This window comes from Glycine soja, chromosome 2 (genome assembly GCF_004193775.1).
Source record: "Glycine soja cultivar W05 chromosome 2, ASM419377v2, whole genome shotgun sequence".
Lineage (NCBI taxonomy): Eukaryota > Viridiplantae > Streptophyta > Magnoliopsida > Fabales > Fabaceae > Glycine > Glycine soja.
This window is the reverse complement of record NC_041003.1, coordinates 40736977-40763131: the sequence shown is the minus strand read 5'-3', so window position 1 is coordinate 40763131 and position 26155 is coordinate 40736977. Positions and strand designations below refer to the sequence as shown.

Sequence of the window (26155 nt, the reverse complement as noted above, 5' to 3'; positions counted from 1 at the left end):
TGCAACGATCTATATATGGATTGAAACAAGCTTCTAGAAGTTGGAACATTCATTTTAATAAGACAATCGAAAAGTTCGAGTTTGTTAAATGTGAGGAAGAGCCATGTGTTTACAAAAAGGTCAGTGGGAGTGCAATTATTTTCTTAGTGTTATATGTAGATGACATATTACTAATTGGAAATGACATACCAACATTGCAAGGCACAAAGATTTGGCTATCAGAACAATTCTCCATGAAGGATTTGGGAGAAGCAGTCTATATTCTAGGTATAAAGATTTATAGAGATAAATCTAAAAGGTTGCTTGGACTCTCCCAATCTATGTACATTGATACTATCTTAAAGAGATATAACATGAATAATTCCAAACGAGGCTGTTTGCCTATAGGTGTTGGAATTACTCTTAGTAGGGAGAATTGTTCAATAACTCCTGAAGAAAGAGAACGCATGAGTAGAGTACCATATGCTAGTGTAGTAGGAGCTATCATGTACACCATGACTTGTACACATCTTGATGTCACTTATGCACTAGGTGTAACTAGTCGATATCAAGCAAACCCTGGTGAGGAATATTGGAAAGTGGTTAAGACCATAATTAAGTACTTAAGAAGAACTAAAGAACAATTGCTCATTTATGGAGACTCTGAATTGAAACTGAAGGGTTATACTGATGCAAGCTTTGCATCAGACAAAGATGATAGAAAATCCATTTCAGGATATGTTTTCACTTTAAATGGTGGTGCAATAAGTTGGAAAAGTTCCAAGCAAGCTACGGTAGCAGATTCAACTACTAAAGCATAATATATAGCGGCAAGTGAAGCCGCTAAAGAAGCTATTTGGAAGAAAAAGTTCATATTTGAACTTGGTGTGGTTCCTTCAATAAAAGAGACGGTCCCATTATTGTGCAACAATAATGGGGCTATTGCTCAAGCAAAGGAACCAAGATCACACCAGAAGTCCAAACATATTTTGCGAAGGTATCACTTGATTAGAGAGATAATAGAACATGGTGAAGTTAAGATTGAAAAGGTAGATGGAAAGAAGAATGCAGTAGATCCCTTCACCTAGGCGCTTGGCATAAAAGAGTTTGACAAGCACAAATGGGAATTAGGAATGAAGTTCATGAATGATTGGCTTTAGGCAAGTGGGAGATTGTTGGGAATAAATTTGTATGCCCACGATCCAAGTCATCATGTAATCAATTCTAATTTTAATAATAAAGTATTATTTTATTTTCATTGTCATATTTCACTATTTGATTAAATGGTCCATTTGATAATGTCCTTGATTAAAATTAAAGACTTATTATTATAATAGAGATTATGATAATGAGAAATAAGTTTATTATAATTTTAATCTAAACCATTCTTGATTATAGGATTATTGTAAATATGATATCAATAATTCGGATAGATTAATATATATGTGATAGTATTTATTGGATAATTATTAATAGATCTCATTTATTAATTTGCATATATAGATGAGTCACATGTTGATGTGATTATTGAACTAACTCAATTGAAATTTTCTAATGGTTAAAATTTATCATAAACTGTCATTAGAAAATTCTCAAGAAGAGGTATAATAGTTTTCTTTGACTTGAGATTGTCATAGTAATTAACATGTTATTTTTTGTATTTTGATTCTGGACACCTAATGCTTTAGAGCACTTGTTGAATGTATATTGGATATGATTAAATACCTGTAGAATTAATGATTAATCAAGAAGGAATCCATCAACTCTTGGTAATGAGTTTGAGCTCTATGAATAAAATTATATCCTGGCCAAGAAAACTAAATGAAAGAAGAAATGAGTTTCTTAAGTCATTATGAGTTAACTCAAAAGGGTTTGACAGTAATACCATACTCTAGAGTTAACCCAGAGCTGTAAAGATGGAAGAAATTATTACACTACTCTTCTAATGGTTCTTGAAAGTAAAATGCTACTTTATGTTATCCGAACGTTAAGGAATGTTGCTAGACGCCTACCTTGATTAGTATATTAATTTAATTGATATATTAACGACTTAGAATTGAACCTACGGGGTCACACACAAACGAGTGTTCTAATCTCTGTTAAAGAAATTATTTTAATATTTGATGATTAATTAAATTAGAGAATTTAATATGATCAAATGATTAATTGATTTCAAAAGGTGGAGCATTATTATATTTTTGCTAGTACTGAAAATATAAATAATATGAAAGATTTGGTGAAATAAGAAAAACAAACATGTATGATTTTGTATTTAGAATTTGGGTTGAAAAGGCTACTAGATACAAGTTTGACTTGTCAATTATTATTTCAATTTTAATTGCTAAATGGTTAGCAATAAAAGGTAACAAGAAATAATATAGCTTAAAAAAGAATACTATCTATAATGATTTTGATTTGATCACAAATTTGGTATCCTTAGTGTGCTATAAATAGAGCTTTGGGTTGCACGTTGAAACAATCCCAATATCTCTTCTCTATTCTCATTTTTTCACTTGTCAAAGTTTTTGACGAATAGAGGATACATGTAGAGTCTTCACACTATTGAAGAATTTTTATGTTTCAAGAGCTCATCAATAGGTACATTTTTTAATATGTCATCTGTTTATAATATAATTTAAATACAAAATAGATCCTTTTATTCCGCAATGTGTGGTTTTTGAACACCTTTTTTCCTACAATAAGAGCAAAAGTGAAAATGATTGGTGATGATTTGTTGGAGTAAATAATTGCCACTGTCACTAAGTTCATGGAAGCTAAAGATAAATTCACCCTAATTCTTTGCAATGTATCATACAATGTATCCTTGCTTTCTAGCTACCAGTGGGGATGCCCATATACTTCACCTAACTGTTAGAAAATCTACAGTTTAATTTTCCCCATCAAGTAAAGTGTAAAAATAAATTCGTAAAACAAACTCAACAAAGAGACAGAGAAAACGAAATTTGTGTAAGCAAAGGTTCTAGGTACCAAGCCCAACTTCCGCGGTTGTTTTCAAATACTTTAAAACACAAACTCAAAAGAAAAGAAAAGAAAACAGAGAAAATGAAAGTTGATGAAAGCGGGAGGGAAGTAGATGTTAATGACGAGAATGATACCTGAAACAAGCTTCAGTGAACAATGACAGCGACGACAATGAGAGTTGATGGCAACGATGACAACTGACGGCGATGAGAGTTGATGGCAAGTGACGACAACTGACGACGGTGACTAAGGAGGATAGTCACGAGAAGAGTGGTGAGCTGCTCTGGTGAAAGGGTTTGGGAGACTAAGCGCGGGGAGAAAAAAGTTTGGGGTTTTAATTTAAGTTAAAACATAACATTGGTTTTTTAAAAAACCGATGTTAACATGAGCTCATTAGCATCGATTTTCTAAAAACCTGATGTCAACAACCTCATCTTAACATCGATTTTTTAAAAAATGGTGTTAATGAACTCATGTTATTTACAAGTATGACATCACGTATTTGTTAATATTGGTTTTTTCTAAATCCAATGTTAAACTAGCGATGTTAAAACCATTATTTCTAGTAGTGATCCTTTCCATATTTATAGGTAATATTTATCTTTCTATTGTATAAATCTAAAATATAGTTTTCCTTTTTCCTTATTTACTTGAGTAAGGTTCTTTGATTATTAAGTGATCTATTCGACTGACCATTGAGTACGGAGGCTTGTTGAGTCTGAATAGTACACTAAGCATCACTTCAATCAACAAAATAAGTGAAGAGTGTTTGGCATATAAAAACCAGTTCATTCACAATGTTAAGTACATTGGTTGAGTCTACACACATATAAGACACCCATATTCTTGGTCTCAAATTATTCAATGATTTTTTGATTGATAGAATCAAAGACAATACCAAGAGTTTATAACACCCACATACATTGTTTAATCAATTGAACTAGATTACTTTTGTAAATTACATAATGGTTAACCCTCTTTATTGTTGCATGTATTTTTTTTTTATTAATAATTTAACGTAAATGTAATTTTTTTCACCCATTCAAATACTCATTTCTTCTTCTTTTCTTTCACTTCACCACACTGTTACCTCTTATTTCCTTTACTATTTCTTGCTGACACTCTGTTTTTTTTATTATTATTATTGTTTGACTCTTCGTTCTCAACACTCTTCCTCCACATAGCATGCGTGAACTACCCTTTAGTTGTAAATGACACATTGAAAACTTATGTAAGGTTATGAGAAAAGAACAAAAAATGTTTTGTTTGAATCATTTCGTTTCTACTATGTTTAAAAATTAAATTATTGGAGCGGTGGTTGGAGAGCATCCTTTGACATCTATGATAATGCCACATAATTTTTTGTTTAGATAATGTCATTTCAAAAGTTAATTTGTCCTTATTATCTTGAGGTCAAACATGTATGCATGACATAATCAAAGCTAAACATTCATAATTTTTTGTCAATGGAGAAGGAACAGGCAAACAATCAAAGGGAAATAGAATGAAAGTGTATTTTTTTGGTACAGAATGAAAATGTATTTGAACAAGTGAAAAAGAAAAAGAAATATTCAAAATAAAGTTATTAACAAAAATGAGAAGAGAGTACATTTAACAACTTCCCTCTAATTATATTAAGCCCGTGATAAATAGCCAACAACTCAACATGTAAATTATCTGATACTTTAATAAAATCAATGTGTTGATAAAAAAGAAAGAAAATGAATCCTATGAAAACTTTGAAACATTGATGTTCCTAAATCCTAACTAAACCACCTAAGCTTGTTGATCTTGGGTTACTAAAGGAACAATCTTCAACAATATAATGTTATGTTTGAATTATAATTTATAAGTAAAATGGAGAAAAACAAAAGAAGGATAAATTTAACATAATTAGAGTAAAAAAAAAAATACATTATTTAAATAGATAAAAATAAGAAGAAAAGAGGTATATTTTTTGCAGTACTTGTTTGTATGCGTGGAAAAAGAGAATAAAAATAAATTGTATAAAAACTATTTTTTCACTAATTAAAAAATTAAGTTAAACCTAAAAGTTAAATTTTTTTATTTCATTATTTTTTCTTTGTAAAAAAATAATTATTTATTATTTTAATGTTATATAAATATTTAATATTTAAGTAAACGGAAATAAAAAATGAAAAAGGAGATTTATTCTCTCTATTTCAAGTCAATTTGAGAGTTTTTTTTATATATATTCCAAAAAATAGTTTTTTTTTCTTTTGTTTCAAATAAATAGTACAAATTTAGTATTTTTATTTTATGTACTTCTTCTGTACCAAAATAAATAAATTTATGTGCTTCTTATGTATTGTTGCCTTCTATTTCCAGCTAAACAAAGAATGTGTAAGAGTGAGTTCATCACCGCTTGGTCTCATCCTGCCTGGCAATTAAGGTCTGCCGAGATGCTTTGTGTGGAACGTTGAAAGTATTGTGAATAGTTGGGGTGACAGTGAATGCTAGATATAAAATGAATACTGTTTTATACTGTGTTTATCATTACTTATCTGCGGTGCTTGATGATCGATCCGTCGTAATTTTATTCTTCTTAAAAGGTGTTTTTGATGGATTAATGAAAGAAAAATGTTTATAAATTTTTTCTGGCATTGAATCTTAAATGATATGTAATTTTTTTTACATATCGAAACAATATTAATCAAGAATTTAGAAGCATACTAATGGACTTCGGCAAAAATTAAAGTTTCCCGTAATAGTACGAAAATCATTCCAGTTTCCGACTGTCTTCGTAAACAATTCCGTCACATAAATTTTGGTACCAGATTTTCGTCAGAATAATTCATACCACTACGCAGTATTTTCAATTTAAATCGTCTTTGTAATGCATGATTATTGATTGTCATTCGTCAAGTTCAAGTATCAGCAGCTAGGACTTACAAATATAAAAACAACATTGCTTTTCCAATAATATTCTGTCAGAAAATATAACACCAATCGAAGAAACTGGCATGTGGACGGATATCGATCATATTTCTAAAACATATACTACGAATCGCAAGATTTGACATAAAACGCGATTCGTATGAATTTGATGAGAATATAAAGTTTAATCATGATTAGCACTTCTTATATAATAATAAGGCTGTAATGATTATAATCCTAATTAAATAAATTTCTCTGAGTATTTATAAATGATAAAAAAAGATAAAATGAATTAAATTTTTTTCATAGATTAAAATTAACTTATGCACAATTAACTTTTTGAAAAAGTTAATTGAATCTCATATGAGCTAATTTTAATCTATCGAAGAAGTTTAATTCACTTTATCTATTTATTTTTTTTAAAATGTTTATAGAGAAATTTATCCGAGCTTCATTAATATGTTGCTCACTTAATCATTTCTTGTATGTCTTTGCACCTTCCATGAGGATGACCTTCATCTTCCCAACAAGTTCTAACATCTGCTCCCGCGAATGCAAAGGTGTTGGATAGACGCACACACAATCCAAGCTTCCATCCCTTATGGTGTCAAAAATGGCGATAGAGGATCCCACCCCATGCACGGAGGCGCATCCCATGTAGTCCTCCACACCAACCTCCCTTTGATTCTTGCCACCGTTGTCGATTACGGTGTCCTCGAACACCGACATGATCGACGTTCTCAACGACGACGATGGTGTCAAGCCTGGATTCTCTATGGCCTTGCACATCAGAAAATTAAGGTCAGCCATGTCCGAGAAGTGCTTGTTGCATTTCTTTGAGTTTGCAAATTCTTCATATGCTCTCTTTGCCAAGTCCCATAGGGTTTCCCCTCCCTTCATCTCGTGGGAATTCAGAATGGCAGAGTGGTAAAATCCTGAACGTGAGTAAGGGTATTTTTGTCAGTGAAACCAATTTTTTCTTGAATTAATATGAAACTGCGAAACTTTAGCATCGGTGCTAGTTTTGTCTTTGCCCTGTCGTATACGTTTCAATGTTACCATTACAGTGTATGTATATGAAATAGTGACACTTGTATGTACTTACACAATTACATAAAAGCACCGTGCTCAGTTTTTAATGTAGCATTCACAATACGAAATGGACCATTTCATTATAAAGAAAATATATCAAATGTAATATTATAAGTACAAGTATTTATCGAACAAATCTTTAATTTCATCTATCAAGTATTTTTTTTCCTGAATGTCTGCCAAGTATTACTCTATTTATTATATAATAATAAATAAAAATAAGAAATTTATTTGAGTAACTTCTGTCAAATTTTAATGTTGGTGTATTTAAAATACGAATTGTTTAGATGAAGTTTCTATTTTAATTAAAGATAATAAAAAATGCCAATGTTAATGTAATTAAATTTTGTCGTTGTCAACCGTCTAATTTCAATCACAAACATATTAAATTACTCAGACAATTCTTGTACTAAAATATAGACGTTCTTCTTACAAGAATCAAAAATAAATGGATGTGATATATCAACTTCACAATTAATTCTAGCGAAGACCGATCTTTGTTTTTGTTTTTTTTGCTTATATATATATATATATATATATATATATATATATATATATATATATATATATATATATATATATATATATATATATATTCATGATGTCGGAAAAGTACCTTTCAAAAAGAAAATATTTTTTATGAAAATTAAAATAGGACACAAAAGTTTCCATGGTCTTCTTTAGTTTTGGAATGTATTTTTAATATTATACAGTAAATAATATATGCATTAACATTGTAAAGAGTTTTTTATATTTGATCACAAATTGTAATGTATTTTAAATTTATAAATTTTTAAAATAATTAATTTAAAAATTACACTTAATCAAGTTCGGCGTCTAGGACCAATATCATGATGAATGAGAGACATAACTTGGCACGGGACCAAGCCAATACGTTTTATTTTATGAAATAAGAAAGCTAGTTTCGTTAGCTAGTTTGTCGGCCACGTGAAACATATTTCTAGGGGGTTATTATGCTTTACCAGCTAATGAATAATTTGATTGTAAAAGCTAATGATTAGGTGATCTACTCATATACTATGTGATGAGATACTTTTAATTTTGTGATATATTTTTTTTTTTGCTAAACCACAACTACTATTATTTATTATTGCTTAGATATGTGAATTGTTCTTTCAATTTTTTTTACTACATACAAGATTTGGGCTAAATGTTATCATGCATGGTATATTTTTTTTTCAATGGTTCAATTTATTTATACTATGAGACAAGGTTATTTTGTTTTCACAAAAATGTCCAAACTCGATAAATAAGAAACAGATTACTACTCAGCATATGTTCATGGGAGTAATTACTAGTAATTGGTTAGTTTTTAGTTGACAAAAGGAAAGTAGAACATTATTGAAAAATCTGAACTACTAAAGTACACATACTAACCAAAATTGTCAGTGAGAGATGATTCAAGACTGGATCGGCAATCAGTTAGGGTTACAACCCCATAATTCCTGGAGCTTCGTTTTGAGCAATGGGCAGCCATTAATCCCGCAGCAACAAGTGCCCCACACAGTTTAATCCCACTCCACTTGCACCCCTGAAATATATTCACATGATCCATCGGTTACTTACTGCAACTTCAAGTTTTTCACCCACTCACATAAATAGTTTTCTACAATTGGTTAAATTCACCTTTTCCCCATCAAAACATGACCAGTACTGCTGATTTGAAATTCTTGAAAAATTATTTTTTTAGTTCTTGCATTCTTTGTTTCATGGTGAAATATTTCTTTTTTTTTTTAATTTCATTAAGACACAGAACTGACAGAAATTATATAAAATTGATTTGATAATTATAAATTCAAATATCTTTCACTAACATTCTAACACAGCACTAATATGACAGGACCATATGTTAAGAAGACATATATCACTTAAAAAAAAGAGGAAAAGAAACATATATATATATATATATACATATATATATATATATATATATATATATATATATATATATATATATATCCTTCTAACTCACATGGAGAACATAATCCAAGATGTGATGACAAATTTAAGGTTAAACAAGTATTACTTCTAATCCCATATATAAAAATAAATGAGAATCTTTATTTATACCTAATTGTAAGAAACATAATATCACATAGCATAGAACTTAATTAGTTTTCACATAAGGTTAAATTTCAACCAACCAAAACGTGTTAGAAAGTCAGCACAATTATCTCCTGGAAAAGTAATTATAGGCAATAAATAAATTCTAATTTTTGCACACTTACCGATGTTCCTTTATTTTTTTTTTCATCATATTAACAATCAATTATCTACCAATCACATTTATTACGTTCATTATCTTCTCTTTTTTGGTTTTACTCGTCTCTCACCGGTGCATACTGATATAGGTGTGAAAAGTGAAAACATTAAAACAAATTACTACGAAAGAGCTTACTGCTAGAACTTCTTTGGTGTCGTTTTGGTTGATATAGGTGTGAAAAGTGAAAACATTAAAAAATATTACTACGAAAGAGCTTACTGCTAGAACTTCTTTGGTGTCGTTTTGGTTGAGTTGCAACCTAACCACTTGCGAAAACCTGGGGTTTTTTGCGTCGACGAACTTCAAGTTGGTGAGCCTGAAGGAGTTGAGCGAGTACGCGAGCATGTCAAGCCCGCGCGTCCACATGGACTTCTTGCCCTTGCCACGTGGCACGAGATCTTCGATTGCCAAACTCATTTCTTTTTCCTTAGGACATTGGTTAGCAAGATTATTTTGTTCACTGGCGGTATTATTATTCTCTTCCGTGAGAGTGAGTAACTCCCTCAGCAGCAGCAGCGCGGTGGTGCGGTCACAGGCGGAGACGTGGAGCCTCAGTGCCACCACCCAGGTGTTGGTGGTGGGGCCCGCGTAGATGGTGGTGAAGAACACGTTTTCTTCGGTGGTAGAATCTTGCCACGAGTTACGGTTGAGCTCGAGTTCGAGGATCTGGGTCAGGGGGTCGGTGAGGTTAGTAGGGAGCGTGAGTGTTAAGATTTTGATGGAGGGGGTTGGGGAGGTGAGGAAGGAGAATGTGGTTGCGTTGGTTTGGAGTCGGGAACTGAGGATTGGGTGGGAGGTTTGGAGGGTGCGGAGGGAGGTTTGGAGCTTGGGGATATCGGGGGGTTTTGAGGTTAGGAGGGCGAGGACGGCGATGCCGGTGCCGCCGCGGACGGCTTGGCACCAGCTTCGCTCGGTGTTGCCCACGGTTCGGGACTTTGGTTCGACCATGGCGGTAGTGTAATGATAGGAGGAGGTTGTCCCGGGTGGGTTTGTTTCTGATACTGTCAATGTTGTGTTGGGGTGTGTAAACGGAGAATGGAATCGAGTATTTATAATGATGTGATAGGTTTGGGAGGGGAGAGATAAAAAAAAAAAAAAACTATAAATTTAACTATCAAATACATAAATTAAAAATTTCAAATTAATAATATTTAATTAAAAAATCGTATTTAAGATTTATTTTTTTAAAATATTCTTTATATAGTGTTATAGAATAGGGATGAATGATGAAAAAAAAAGATTTTATTAAATAGAAAATTAATAAAAATATTATTATTAAATATGATAAAAGTTAGTTAATATTTAGTTTTATTTAGGTTAAATTTTTTTTTTTTGAATATGTTTAGATGCGGAGGAAGTAAGTCTTGATTAAATATTTAAAATAATGATAGGGATTTATCGGTGCTATAATTAATATAGTATTCTTACAAAACTAGCTAGCCTGCTCATTTCACCTTTCCGAGAGTTTTTTATTTTTTATTTTTGAGGAAGAGGCATGGTGATGATGGCAAGTAGTAGTAGTACAATACAGAGTGTGTACCCGAGGGTGAGTGGAGCGAATTTCCACGTTCCGCTATCTCCTCATTCTCTCGTTCCTATTTACAACAACAGCCACTCCTTTTCAAAACTTCGCAATTCAATTCATCTGGCGGCTGCGCCGTTACCCAAAGCTTCGGCGGGGAACGGTGGCCTCACCGACGACGGAGTGTCATTAGGCACGATGAAGCTGCCTTTGGACAACGACCTTCAGAGATTCGCTTCCTTGCTCTTTCAGGTAGTTAACAAAACAACACATGTGATTCCATTCTTTTTTCAATAATGTAAAATATAATTGAATGTTAATTAAGGTTTAAATATATTTTTATTACATGTAGAATATGATCAATTATTTGTCTTAATCCTTCAATTTTTCTTTATTTGTTCAAGTTTTGATAAATTTATTATTTTTTAAAAATGATTTCTATATTTAAATATGTTTATTCTAAAATAAGAATATTTATCACATCATTAATAGATAGTATGGTAGACTATTTTAAGTTTTGAATTTTAAGTGTGAAAATTAATAAATTTTTTTCAAAACTAAAATGAAAATTTGTAACAAGGATTAATAAAGATATTAAACCTTTTAATTAATTCAAATGTAAATCATTGGAGGATTGACTTAATGGTGTAATGCTCTGTTGTGTTCACATGTAGGAGACAATCTATACGGATGAACCATGTTTGATTCTTCTATTGTGCCAACAGTAATCACGCACTGTGAGTGGATTAGTCTTCAATTTAGTAGGTCTATAGGAGACATTCGTGACTTCTAACTCAGGAAAAAATTGAATATTAATGTAGCACCGTATTAGTTGCTGGACGAATTATTATTGAATTTTTTTTGGTATTTAATTTGTTATAATTATTGTTTGGTTTATATGTTTTTTTTTCCTTCCCTTGGCTTATGATTGCTTATGATTGTGTTATGACAATGGGCAAACAGCCTTTGCCAGGGAGCCAATCTGCCTCTTCCTATGCCTCTCAAGGTATTATGCTCTTTCTTAGGGCATTTCATTATTGACTTATTTTAAAATGATCATTTTTTAATATTTTTTGGGAAAACTTTTTTGAAACATAATTCCTATTTTAAATCATTTCCCTCACTTCACATGTGGTCATATGCTAAACTTAAGCAGTACAACAAGCATTCTTCTATAATAATCTATGCCATTTATTTCTATCATGTTTCTCAGTTGTTTATAATCCCATAAATATTTATTTTATCCTGTGTTACTGTGTAGTTTAATTAGGTGTGTGTATGTCCCTTATCACAAGGAAAGACCTAGAATATGCATACACTTCTCAATCTATAAAATTTGCCTTGTTCCTATGGTGCATTGTGTCATTTAATTTCTACTTCAATTTTACCACTTTATGTAAATGTTGCTTTCTGTCTACATATTTAGGTATATTTTTTTGTCTCACTATTCACTGTTGGACATGCTCATTCATATAATTTTACATCATTCTTGTTGGTTCTAATTACCAATAAGTAGAAAGAAACAAAAACTACCAACAGAGCACAGAACTAAACCAAAACCAATAAATCCGGAACATGCAACAAGGAAGAAAACGCAAAAAAACAAAAGCAAGAACATAAAATGAGAACACAACACAATTACATGGTTCAACCAATATGGCCTACATTCACGGGAAGGAGCAACTCCACTATGAAATAGAATCAATGAGATGCAACAGAGAACCCCCTTGGTTCTGCCCCCTTTGGTTCAAGAATAACTCTCTACAAAAACCCAAGTCTCACACTTTGTCATCTCTCCCTTCCCTTACGTGTCTACTGTTTCCTCTTGTATGTTTCTCACAACAATTTGAGTACCTCTCACAATGATTATAATTAGTTACCCTTACACAGAGATCCCGTGACCTTTATTTATAGACTCCAAATCACTAAGACTCAACAACATAAACCTAACAAAAAACACTCAACAGTCTAATGTGTATCAGATTAATGAAACATATTGTTCTATCTGACTGAGCATCAAATTGTTCTCAGTTTGATCACAACAAACAATCCTCATCAGACCAAACGTCCATAAGACTAAACAATAGAGTTTGAGTCGCATACAAAAATTCTCCACCCTGACTTCAAATGTTAGACAAACGATTCCTTCCACCATAGTGTTGCTCTCTTGCTTCTGAAACTATGCTTCTAGAGAAATTAATCAAGTCCAAGCAATGCTTGAACTTTGACCTTGGTAGAGACTTTGTGAACACATCAGCGGCATTGTCTTTAGAAGCAATCTTCACAATCCTAACTTCTTCATATTCAACCACATCTTTTATGAAGTGAAGCCTTACAGTAATATGCTTCGTCCTCTCATGGTAAATATGATGATTTGCAAGGTGTATAAAACTTCGGCTGTCATAGTGAATTGTCACACAGTTTTGCATAATTCCCAGTTCACCAATCATTCCTTTTAACCATAGAGCTTCCTTCACTCCTTTTACAAGAGCAATATACTTTGATTTAGTTGTAGATAGAGCTACCATAGGCTGTAAGTTTTCTTTCCAGCAAATAGTAGTCCCAAATAGTGTAAATACATATCCAAATAAGGGTTTCCCAATATCCACATTCCCTGCATAGTCTGCATCAACATACCCCATAATAGCATCTCCATCTTGAGCTGCCTTCTTGTACTTCATACCAGATTCCAGAGATCCATTCACATACCTCAATACCCACTTCAAAGCCTCCCAGTGAGCTTGACTTGAATCTTCCATAAAGCTGCTTACAATGCTAACAACATGGGCCAAGTCTAGCCTACTAAAGACCATGCAATACATGATGCTTCCTACTCCACTAACATTTGGAATAATATCCATCTTCCTCATTTCCTCTTCAGTATTAGGAGCTTGAGTAATTGAGAGCTTAATGTGATGTCCTAAATGTGTGCTTACAGGTTTATATTGATGCATCCTAAACCTTTTCACTATATTCTTCAAATAGCCTTGTTGAGATAAGAACAATTCTCCCTTCATTTAATCTCTAACAATATCCATCCTAAGAATCCTCATTGTAGTTCCAAGGTCCTTCATCTTAAATTCTGAACTTAATCTCTTCTTGAGCATACTAATCTCATCCTTTTTTGAGCTAGCTATAAGAATATAATCTACATACAGGAGCAAGAAAATGATACATTGTTCTTCTTTTCTCAACATATAGACACAACTATCATAACTACTCCTTAGAAAACCTATCCTCATAAGAAAGTCATTAAAAATTTTATTCAACTGACGCAAGCTCTGTTTCAAGCCATACAATGATTTCTTCAAGAGACATACCTTCAAGAGACATACTTTTGATTTCTTCAAGAGACATACTATTAAAGGAGAAAATGATAGAGATCTTAACAAATCTTTAATCCTACGTGATGTCGTGAGATCCACCAAAAAGTAATTTAAGATCCCAATTTAGGATCTACCACTAAAAATACTCTTAAAGTGTGTTTGGATGATGACTTTTAACTAAGTAATTCATTTTAATCATGTAATTGAAATATTTCAAGGTGAAATTACACGTTTGGATAAATTATTTAAAGGAAAATTAAAGTTTACGTCATTTTAATAAGAAATTTTATTTAACAGATAACGTATGAATTGAAATTCTTTGCAAAAATGAGAGAATTTCAATTTCTTTGCAACTCCTCTCCTCTCTTCGATCGGTCTCGTTCATCACTCTCAACCTACGCCTCACTTGCTCTCACTTATTCCTCTCCACCCATACACTCTCCCTTGCGGCTTCGAGACCCTCGTTCTCACTCTCTCACAGTTACGACAACCTTCGTTCAGATCGCACACTCTCGGTGGATATTACCTCATTCAGATCGCACACTCTCATGGTGGCTATGACCTTCGTTCTCTCTTGATTCAGATTGCACACTCTCTTCATACAAGGTTGGTTTCTCATCTCTATTATCTAGGGTTTCTTTTTTATTTCATTAATTTGTGATTTGTGCTTTGTTCTCATTGTCGTGTTATTTGTATATGAATTTTAAATAAATTTTCTTCCACTATTGGAATGTGGGAAAGGTCTTGGGTTCTATTGTTGTGTGAAATTTTTATTTCTGTTTGGGGTTGAGCTAGGTGGTGAGCACCATGTGTTTATGAATATGCATGAAAGAGGAAGAGAAAAATTATTTTATTTCTTTCATTTGAAACTATTGCTAAGGAAGACAACGCTGGCAAGTTCTTCAATTTAATTTTAGCCAATCAGGACCATTTTATTCATCCACACTCTCTAACTTTGTATGACTAAACAAGGTTTTCTCCATTGACTGCTAATTTTATGAGCGACTCGTTGAATTTGTGTTTGTGTGTTATAGCGATGCACATTTCAAACATGATTAGAGTTGTTGAACAAGTGACCTCAATAACTTAAGAGGGGGGGTGAATTAAGTTTAAAGATTTCCCCCTAATCAAATTTTAATTCTCTCTTGAAATAAAATATGCACACTTAATATGAATAAAGTAAAGAGCAATTCAAATGATACTTCTTTAAAATAAGCAAAGCAAAAATAAAATTCAATAAATTAAATAAGTTTAGGGAAGAGAGAAATGCAAACTCAATTTTATATTGGTTCGGCCACGCCCTGTGCCTACGTCCAATTCTCAAGCAACCCGCTTGAGATTTCCACTAACTTGTAAATTCCTTTTACAAATTTTGAACCCCACAGGGATACCCTTCCCTTGTGTTTAGAGATCCTTACCAGAGAGAAAAATATATTTTCAAAAACAGAGTTTTACTTAAAAACTTTTGTAAGATGTTTTGAAGAATTTACCTAAGGCCAAACCTTTGTAGTCTCTTTTAAGGGATTCTTTTAACATACAATGTACTAATTGTTAATCATTTCTCTTGAATTCTTGATCTTAACTTTGATCAATCTTGAATAGCTTTCATCTTTGACATCATCAAAAGCTTCATACAACATATGCTTCTACAATCTCTCTCTTTTTGATGATAACAACAATTTGAAAACAAGATAAATGATATACAATTTGTAATGCGTGCACTCATCCTTACTCCCCCTTAAGATTGGAATTTATGGCCTAGTTTTTAGATTAAAATATACCCTTAAATTCTCTCCCCCTTTGGCAACATCAAAAAGCCAAAACGATTGGAGAAAAGAACAACACCAGAAACTATTCAGAGCAGGTAGCTTAAACCATCCACAATCTTAATCAATCACAACATAAGTCAAGCAAATTATAAGGCAAGTAAAGTCTAAATATCCAAACCAAATCAAAAGCCAAGCAAGGGCTAAAATATCCAAACAAAAGCAATATCATAAACTAAAATATCCAATGCAAAAAGCAATCAAAAGAAGAATATCCAAAAGTGAACCAAAGTACCAAGTATCTAAAGCCTAAATACAAGGCTAAATAGGAAAAATATCCAAAAAAAAATGAACGATGTAGAACATGAGAAAAACAACTAAGAATCTGTCGGTGGATCGAAGCAACGCCGGATGAAACTCATATCATCTTCAAGCCATATGATACAAGAATCCATCGCATCAAAGCGATCACCAACAAACTCTTGAAGATCGCAGAGCTCGGTGAGAACTTCAGTCAGGCGAGAAGAAGAGGCATCCCGTTGCGGTGGTGGAGACGGTGTACGCTCATCGGGAATGGGAGGTGGCAGGTCTTGCTTGTGCACCCACTGACCATCCATGTCTTTTCGATAACCAAAATATGTAACAACACCAACACCAATAGTAAAAGAACGTTTAACTTTGACAAAAGGTTCATCATCTAAGGGAACTTTGAAATGCTGGAGAAATAAGGTAACAAGATGGGGATATGGGAGAGGTGCATTGGCCCGTAATGCCTTATGCATTCGATACCGAACAAGATGGGCCAAGTCAATCTGATGACCATTTTAAAGAGCCCACAACAAGATTAAATCCTCCTCAGAGGCTTGGGCAAGATTAGTGGACCTAGGAAGCAAAATGCAATTGTTCGAGCCCTGCATAACCCCGAACTTTATCGGAAAGTGTACCAAGTCATTAAAGTAATAATAAAATGGTAAGAAACTGAGTATCGAACTCAGGGAACTTGTTTCATTCGGTGAAGTTTCATTCAGCAAGTAGACATTGATATAAAGCCATGTAAACAGAATTAAACCAAAGATGTATATGTTGTAAATCTAAAATAACTACAAATACGCTTACAAAACGGGAGAGAAAACAAATGATTAAAACATTAGGTCCTTCTACTGAACACTTGATGTAATTAAAAGATTTTTCTCTAATTAAGATTATTTTTGTGTTCTATGTTGAGGACTAAAATACCAAACATCGATTCCTTGCGTGAATGGAAAAATTCTAATTAAACCTCATTCTCGGATGTCTCATTGAACTTAGCCTAATCGAACAACATTACAATCACAACATATCAAAAACTAAAACCATGCACTCTATGTCTAGCAATGCAGTTATCTAGCCCTGCTCTATCCAGTTCTAAGGATTAATACATTTTCCAATGCTAAATATCCTAACTTTACACACAAACGGGTGATCAGACCAAAAGCATGCAATAATTAAGTGCAGATAGAAGCAATGAACACATAAAAAACTTTAAATAGATAGTTAAGAATTTACATCAAGTTTCGCCAGAATTTCCCAACAGAGATACTTAGCGTGGGAAGAGACAAACGCCTCACTGAGCGAGCTGATGACGCGCTGAACGCGCAGATACTTCTCAGATTCTTCTCCAGATTCTCCCAACTCGTTAAGTGGGCTGAGTGCCTCTCTTAGCGAGACACCAACTGCTAGCCTTCACAATCTTCATCCTTTTTACCTGAAATTGAAGTTGAAACACATTAAATTCACAATGTTGGGCATTTTTACCAAACTAAATTAAACTAAACCTAAAAATATGTACAAACCATAAATTGGGGAAAAGATAAACATTTTATAAAAATTTTCTATACAAAAGTTAGTCGTAAATGACGACTAACAACGACAAAGAACATAGTGCATGATGTGGCACTCAAAAGTAAATGACCCAGCAAGCAATTTGTCGGTCATGTCAGCATTGTCATTGCAGACCATTTTTCGAGCATCATGACTTGAATAATCATGTTTCTAGTCATCAACAAGAATTCCCTCAAAAGGAACACTTTGACTGAGCAGCTTAGTTAATGAATAAAATAAGGTTTGATCAACAATAATAGGAACTTTATGCACCTCAGAATAAAGGACTCCATCTTGAATTTTCAAATTTTTATAAAAGACCCTAACTAATTTAGGAAAATAAGGCAATTGTAGAGACATAAAGTCAACCGATTCAAAATTTTGAAACACTTGGTAGCAATCAAATGTTTCACCATCAAAGAATTCAATATCTAAGTACTTAGGGTCAAGAATGACGCGATTGCAAAATTATGAATAATACCTCTAACGTTGGTCATCGGAAGAAAACAAGGTGGATGACTTGGGAGATGAAAGAGGAGGAGGAATTGGTGTTGGTGGGTCACTGGATGGTCCGTGGCGGCGGTGGCCTCCAACGGTGGTGGTAGAGGAGGATCCATTTTGTTTCTTCGATGATTCTGCCATTGGAGTGTGTTTCAGCTAATTTTGATCAGTGGGATTTATAGAGAATGGAAAAAGAAGAATTTTGGGCTTTGCTTGAAGTAATTTGTCCACGAAATGAGAAAGTTATGAGGATTTGAAGTTTAGAGGAGGTTGAGCATCGTCAAGGAGAAGATGAGAGTGGGGGTTATGCGAAAGTGCAGCTTTTTATAGGCAAGGATGATTTGTAATAGATTACAGCCTTGTGTAATCGATTATAGCCTACTGTTCTATGGTAATTGATTGCAGGGAGTGGTAATTGATTACCAGACCCTAAAACATAACTAACTATTGTTTACTCATAAAATCTACACACTCATTGTAACTATTATCAACAACAATCAAAGATCCAAAAATAGACACTGAAAACAAGCATCATAAACTTCTTAACTACATTTATCAAGCACAATCAAAAGTACAAAAATAATCATCAAAACATAAACAAAGACAATCAACGACAATCATTAATCTATAAACAACAATTAATATGACTATCAAAACACAAACAAAGACAATCAAAGACAATCATTAAGCCATAATCAATAATAACCATCAGAAACAAACTCAATCATAAAGAAAGAAAATATTAATCAACCGAGTTAACTATTTATCTAAGTCATTGATATCTAAAAGTCCTAATTCTCTTCTAATGGCAAAGAAGGTTTCTTTAGGGAGAGGTTTTATAAAGATATCAGCTAACTGATTCTTTGTATCAATGAATTCTAGTACACAATCCCCTTTTTGAACATGGTTTCTCAAGAAATGGTGTTTTATCTCAATATGCTTGGTTCTTGAGTGCTGAACAGGATTTTTAGATAGGTTTATAGCACTCATGTTATCACATCTAATGGGAATATGATCAAGAATTATTCCATAGTCAGAAAGTTGTTGTTTCATCCAAAGTATTTGTGCACAACAACTACCAGCAGAAATGTATTTCGCCTCGGCAGTGGATAAAGCACCATTATTTTGTTTCCTACTATGCCAAGAAACTAGAGTAGATCCAATGAAATAACAGGTTCCACTAGTGCTCTTTCTATCAGTTTTGGAACCGACAAAATCAGAATCAGAGTATCCTATTAGATTGCATGTGGAATTTTTAGGATACCATAATCCTATATTAATAGTGCCTAATAAATATCTCATAATTCTCTTAACTGCACTAAGATGTGATTCTTTGGGATTTGCTTGAAATCTAGCACACATACAAACACTAAACATTATATCAGGTCTGCTAGCAGATAAATAAAGAAGAGATCCGATCATACCTCGATATTTCTTAATGTCTATTGATTGACCGGTTTCATCTTTATCCAAGTAGCAAGCAATACTCATTGGAGTAGTCATATGTTCAGCGTTTTCCATCCCAAATCTGTGAATCAAGTCTTTGCAATATTTTGATTGATTGATTAATATTCCATTCTTGGTTTGCTTAATTTGCAACCCAAGAAAGAAGTTCAACTCACCCATCATTGACATTTAATTTTCATTTTGCATATCTTGCGAGAATTCTTTACATAGAGAATCATTAGTGGATCCAAAAATAATATCATCAACATAGATTTGTACTAATAATATATCATTCAACTTCCTTTTAATAAAAAGAGTAGTATCAACTTTACCTCTTGAAAAATCCTTTTCTAAAAGAAATTTACTCAGACGTTCATACCAAGCCCTAGGGGCTTGTTTTAAGCCATATAAAGCCTTTTTCAATTAAAAAACATGATTAGGCTTTTCTGAGTTTTCAAAGCCAGGGGGTTGATCTACATATACTTCCTCTTGGATAAAGCCATTCAAAAAGGCATTATTCACATCCATTTGGTAAAGTTTAAATTCCATTATGGATGCAAAGGCTAATAACATTCTATTGGCTTATAATCTGGCAATTAGAGCACATGTTTCCTCATAATCTATTCCTTCTTCCTGATTGTACCCTTTGGCTACTAACCTAGCCTTATTTCTAATGATTATGCCATTTTCATCTAATTTGTTTCTAAATACCCATTTTGTTCTTGTAACTGGGTGATTATCAAGCTTCTCAGCTAATTCCCAAACTTTATTTCTTTCAAATTGATTCAACTCTTCTTGCATAGCTATGATCCAATGTTCATCAATTATGGCTTCTTTCAAATTTTTAGGTTCAATCAAAGAAACAAAAGCCATATTCTTGCAAATATCTTTGAGAGAGTGTCTAGTTGTTACCCCTTTAGATATATCACCGATAATGTTGTCAAGAAGATGGTATCTAGAAGTTCTCCACTTTCTTGGTAGATCAACACTTGTTTTTGTTTCATTAATGTAAAAATCTTCATAATTTCCCTCTCCTTTGCCTTTGTGATCTTCGCCATGAATATGCATTTCTTCTAAAGATTCTGAAATATCATCTAGTATATCCTTTCTTGGCAAAATTGCATTAGTTTCATCAAAAGAAACATGGATGGATTCTTCAATAATCATAGTTCTTTTGTTATAAATTCTAAATGCTCTACTGTGCAATGAATAGCCAAGGAATATACCTTCATCAGATTTTGCATCAAACTTACCTAAGTTATCTTTGTCGTTGTTTAGCACAAAACATTTACATCCAAACACAGGAAGATGTGAAATGTTTGGTTTTCTTTCGTTATATAATTCAGATGGAGTTTTCTTCAAGATAGGTCTAATTAAAGCTCTATTCATGATGTAACTTGCAGTATTTACAGCTTCAGCCCATAAATATTTTGGAAGAAATGTATCACTAAGCAAAGTTCTGGCTATTTCTTCTAAAGATCTATTTTTCCTCTCAACAACTCCATTTTGTTGAGGGGTTCTAGATGCATAAAAATTATGTTCAATACCATGTTCATCACAAAATAATTCAAAATCTTTATTTTCAAATTCTCCTCCATGATCACTCCTACTAGATGCAATTTTGAGATTTTTCTTATTTTGAATAATTTTAGCAAGTCTTGAAAGCATGAAAAACATCTCCTTTATGAGTGAGAAATAATGTCCATGTAAATCTAGAGTAATCATCAACAATAATAAGAGCATAATAGTTTCCTCCAAAACTCATAGTTCTAGAGGGGCCAAAAAGATCCATGTGCAAAAGTTGTAAGGGTTAAGTTGTAGACACGATATTCTTTGATTTGAAAGAAACCCTTACTTTTTTTCCTTTTTGACAGGCATCACACAATCTATCCTTTTCAAATTTAAGTTTTGGTAAACCAATAACTAAATCTTTAGAAATTAGTTTATTCAAATGTTCCATGTTATATGGGCAATTCTTCTATGCCATAACCAAGGATCATCATCTGTACTAAGAAAACATTGATCATGATTTGATGTTTGATCTAAATTTATCATGTAAACATTATTTGTTCTATAGCCTATATGTTTTATATTTCTATCATGTTTGTTTTCAATGACACAGTTATGAGAGTCAAATGATACTAGATAGCCTTTATCACATAATTGACTAACACTTAGCAAACTGTGCTTAGGACCATCAACAAGTAGAACATTTTTAATGGAGGTAGATGAATTCATACTTATTTTTTTGACTCCAAGAATTCTACCTTTATTTTTGTCGCCATAAGTCACATGTCCACTTTTCTTGGGAGAAATATGAGTGAACTTTGATGCATCTCCCGTCATGTGTTTAGAGCATCCACTATCTATGTACCAACTCTTCTTTAAGGAAACCTCTTCATTTCTTTCATAATTCTTGGCCATCAGACTCAGGTTTACAACTTCATTATCTAAATCTTCAGATGAGTCCATATCTTTGTCTTCCTAAGTAATGTAGGCCTTCTTTGCTTTCTTATCATTGAAAGTTTTCTTTTCAGATCTCGCTATTCTTTTCTTGAAACTTGGGAAATCAACTCTCAGATGTCCTGGTTGATTGCATTCATAACATTTTGGAAGAGATGATGAATCTGCTGCCCTTTTCTTTGATTTGAAATTTGATCTTCTTTGATTTCCTTTGTTTCTTAGAAATTTGTTGAATTTCTTTACAAAAAGGTTGAAATCATCATCTTCGTCTATTTCATTTGAATCTTCTTTATCACTTCCTTCTTGGATTGAGGATGAAGCTTTAAGTGAAATTCCTTTCCTTTTCTTATCATTCTCCTCATGCTGGTTGAGTCTCATTAATTCTATTTCGTGTTCCTATAACTTTCCAAACAGAGTAGCAAGAGACATGTTAGAAAGATCCCTTGATTCTATAATAGTCGTCACCTTTGGTTGTCATTCTCTGCTTAAGCATCTCAAAATTGTATTAATAAGATCCTTATTTGGAAATGTCTTTCCTAAAGATGCAAGATGATTTACTATGTGTGTAAATCTCTTTTGCATGTCTTGTATAGTTTCATTAGGATTCCTTCTAAAGAATTCATATTCATGAGTCAACATATTTATTCTAGACCTTTTCACATCTGTTGTTCCTTCATGTGTTACTTGTAAAATATCCCACATATCTTTTGCACTTTTGCAATTTGACACCCTAAAGTATTCATCCATTCCTAATGCAGATGTAATTATATTTTTGGTTTTTAAATTATATTGTACTACTTTCTTTTCCTCCTCATCCCATTGTTCCCTAGGTTTTTCTATGGTTGTACTTCCTGCTACCATAGTAGGGATGTAAGGTCCAATTTCTATGGCTTCCCAGATATTTAAATCTATAGCCTCTATGAAAATTTGCATGCTAGTTTTCCAATAATGATAACCCACACCATTGAAAATATGAGGCATATTTATAGAGTTCCCTTCGGGAAATAAAAAGTTTGATGAGGCCATATTCTTGAAGTTTCTAAACCTCTTGTACAAGAATTAAGCTCTGACACCACTTGTTGAACAAGTGGCCTCAATAACTTAAGAGGGGTGTGAATTAAGTTTAAAAATTTCCCCTAATCAAATTTTAATTCTCACTTGAAATAGAATATACACACTTAATATGAATGAAGTAAAGTGTGGAAGCAAAGCTTTCCAAGTTTATTTTGATGATGCCAAAGACTCAAGTCAAGAATCAAGAGTTAAACAAGTTTCAAGAATCAAAGAGTCGTTCAATCAAGAATCAAGATTCAAGTGAAGATTCAAGAGAAGACTCAAGATATGCAAGAACTTCAAGAAAAACATCAAGATAAGTATAAAAGTATTTTTTCAAAAGAAAAGATTGAATATCACAATTTGTCCAAAAGAATTTTTCAAAGAAAAATCTTTTACCAGAAGACAGTAATCGATTACCAGAAGCCCAAACAGTTTTATAACTGTTTTACAAAGTAGTAATCGATTACCATGGGCATGTAATCGATTACCAATGTTTTTAAATGTTGGATTTTAAATTTTAAGAGCCACAACTTGTGATAAAACATTTTCAAACTTGTGTAATCGATTACCAGTGTTTCTAAACGTTTTGATTTTTAAATTTAAACATGAAGAGTCACATCTGTTGATGTGTAATCGATTACACTATGATGGTAATCGATTACCAATGACTAATTTTGAAAAATAAATTTCCAAAAGTCAATTTTTAAAGTGACTAATTTCTGAAGGTTTTTTCAAGAGTCACAACTTTTAAAGTGACTAGTTTTGAAGAAATTGCCAAGAGTCACAACTTTTAACTTGGTTTTTCAAGAGCCATCAAATGGCTATAAATATGTGACCATGACACGAATTTTAAAAAATAGATTCCTTTCATTCAAGAAGAGATTTTTTCTAATTCAGTTCTCATCATCTTTCTAAGAGTTTTTGTTCAATACTTTATTTGCCAAGAAAAGTTCATTGGTCAAAAATTTGTGCTATTCTTTTGATTCATTCCTTCTCCCTCTTGCCAAAAGAATTCAAAGAACTAATCGTCTGAAAATTCTTTTGATTCCCCAAACAAAGAATTCAAAGAACTAATCGTCTGAGAATTCTTTGCCCAAACACTGAATTCAAAGAACTAACCGTCTGAGAATTCTGTGTAAGAAACGGGTAACTTCTTGGTTGTAATAGTGAACAAAAGGGAGGGTACATCCTTTGTGGTTCGCTTCAAGTATAGGGTACATCTACTTGGTTGTTCAAAGAGAACAAGAGAGGGTACATCCTTTGTGGCTCTTTGCTTGTAAAGGATTTTACAAGGTTATTGGAAATCTCAAGAACTGTGGGTTGCTTGGGGACTGGACGTAGGCATGGGTTGTGGCCGAACCAGTATAAATCTTGTGTTTGCTTTCTTCTTCCCTACACTCTTTACTTTTCCGCTGTACACTTTTTATTTTCGCTTTACTTTTGTCTAAGTTATTGTTTCTGTTCTTTACTTTCTCATAACTTAGTAGTAAAGCCTAATTGAATCTAGTAATATTAAGAATGATAAATTTTAATTAGTCAAGACACATTAATAATTAATTCAACCCCCCCCTTCTTAATTATTTCGAGGCCACTTGATCCAACATAAAGAGCAATTCAAATGATACTTCTTTAAAATAAGCAAAGCGAAAATAAAATGCAATAAATTAAAGAATTTTAGAGAAAAGAGAAATGCAAACTCAGTTTTTATACTGGTTCAGCCACGCCCTGTGCCTACGTCCAGTCTTCAAGCAACCCGCTTGAGATTTCCACTAACTTGTAAATTCCTTTTACAAATTTTGAATCCCATAGGGATACCCTTCCCTTGTGTTCATATATCCTTAACAATCAAGAGACCCACAGTCTCTTGAACAACAATTGTTTGCTTTAAAGTAAGAAGAATATTTCTCTCTTGTACAGAAGAATGTTACAAGATGAAGATCTTATCAGAATCCTTATTGATTTTGCAAGTGTTTGACCAAGGCTTTCTTTTGAGAGGATAGGACAATTATTTTTCTGAAAAACTCTAAAGAATTTCGAACCCAAATCACATATTTATAGGCCTTTGGTGGCCTTTCAAAAACTTGTGAACAGTTGTGACTTTTCAGAGTTATTTTTAAAATTTCCTCACTGGTAATCGATTACAGATATGTGGTAATCGATTACACAATAAATTTTGGGGAGTTATGACTCTTCAGATTTGAATTTCAAAATTTCGTGACTGATAATCAATTGCACAACTGTTGTAATCGATTACAGATTTAAAATTTAAATTCAAAACTTTCTAAAAGTTGTTTAAATCAGTTTTGTCTCTGGTAATTGATTACAATCTCTTTGTAATCGATTACACATTCAAAAATTCAAATTCAATTTTTTTCTCAAACTATTAAAAACTTATTTTAGCTTCATATTTTCAAAAAGAGTTTACTTAAAAACTTTTGTAAGATGTTTTGAAGAATTTACCTAAGGCCAAACCTTTGCAGTCTCTTTTAAGGGATTCTTTTAACATACAATGGACTAATTGTTAATCGTTTCTCATGAATTCTTGATCTTGACTTTGATCAATTTTGAATAGTTTTCATCTTTGGCATCATCAAAAGCTTTATACAACATATGCTTCTACAAGAGTGTCAAATGATTTTCTCTGATCTAATGAACTTTTGCCCAAGGGAGCTTTTTAATTGTTCCTCTTTGCTATCTACCTTCCCCAATATACCCAAGACTTAAGAACTACACCCTTTTTGTCTTTTGTCTTTTTTTTTTTTTTGCTTGCTCCTCCTTTTAGTGTGAAAAAAACATCCTAGTTTAAGGGAATACCATTTGTTGAAAATATGCATGTGCCTCAATCACTATCTTGTAATCATTGAGGAAACTGAGAAAAAAAAGTTGTAACGTTCGAGATAATTTATGGGGAGTGAACACTTCCTATTATGATTCACCTGCATATATACCTTTGTAGATCAACTGTATTGTAATTTCCAGA

General features: G+C 32.7%; 1 protein-coding gene across 1 annotated transcript; it reads right to left on the bottom strand.

The window, feature by feature from the left end:
• Window positions 1-5877: 5877 nt before the first annotated feature.
• Window positions 5878-10247, bottom strand: LOC114394153. Its single transcript, XM_028355772.1, has 3 exons — window positions 9455-10247; window positions 8350-8503; window positions 5878-6794 (listed from the first exon to the last, which is right to left on the bottom strand). Exons 1-3 carry the CDS (start codon window positions 10181-10183, stop codon window positions 6334-6336), a joined length of 1344 nt encoding a protein of 447 aa, XP_028211573.1. The 5' UTR covers window positions 10184-10247; the 3' UTR covers window positions 5878-6333.
• Window positions 10248-26155: the final 15908 nt, after the last annotated feature.

What these genes read in the sequence shown, in the direction of transcription:
- LOC114394153 (XM_028355772.1), bottom strand. Translation starts at nt 10,183, where the DNA reads ATGGTCGAACCAAAGTCCCGAACCGTGGGCAACACCGAGCGAAGCTGG. An exon ending in ACACCAAAGAAGTTCTAGCA is followed by an intron (nt 8,504 to 9,454) that starts GTAAGCTCTTTC and finishes AATATATTTCAG; the next exon opens with GGGTGCAAGTGGAGTGGGAT. An exon ending in ATCTCTCACTGACAATTTTG is followed by an intron (nt 6,795 to 8,349) that starts GTTAGTATGTGT and finishes ACTCACGTTCAG; the next exon opens with GATTTTACCACTCTGCCATT.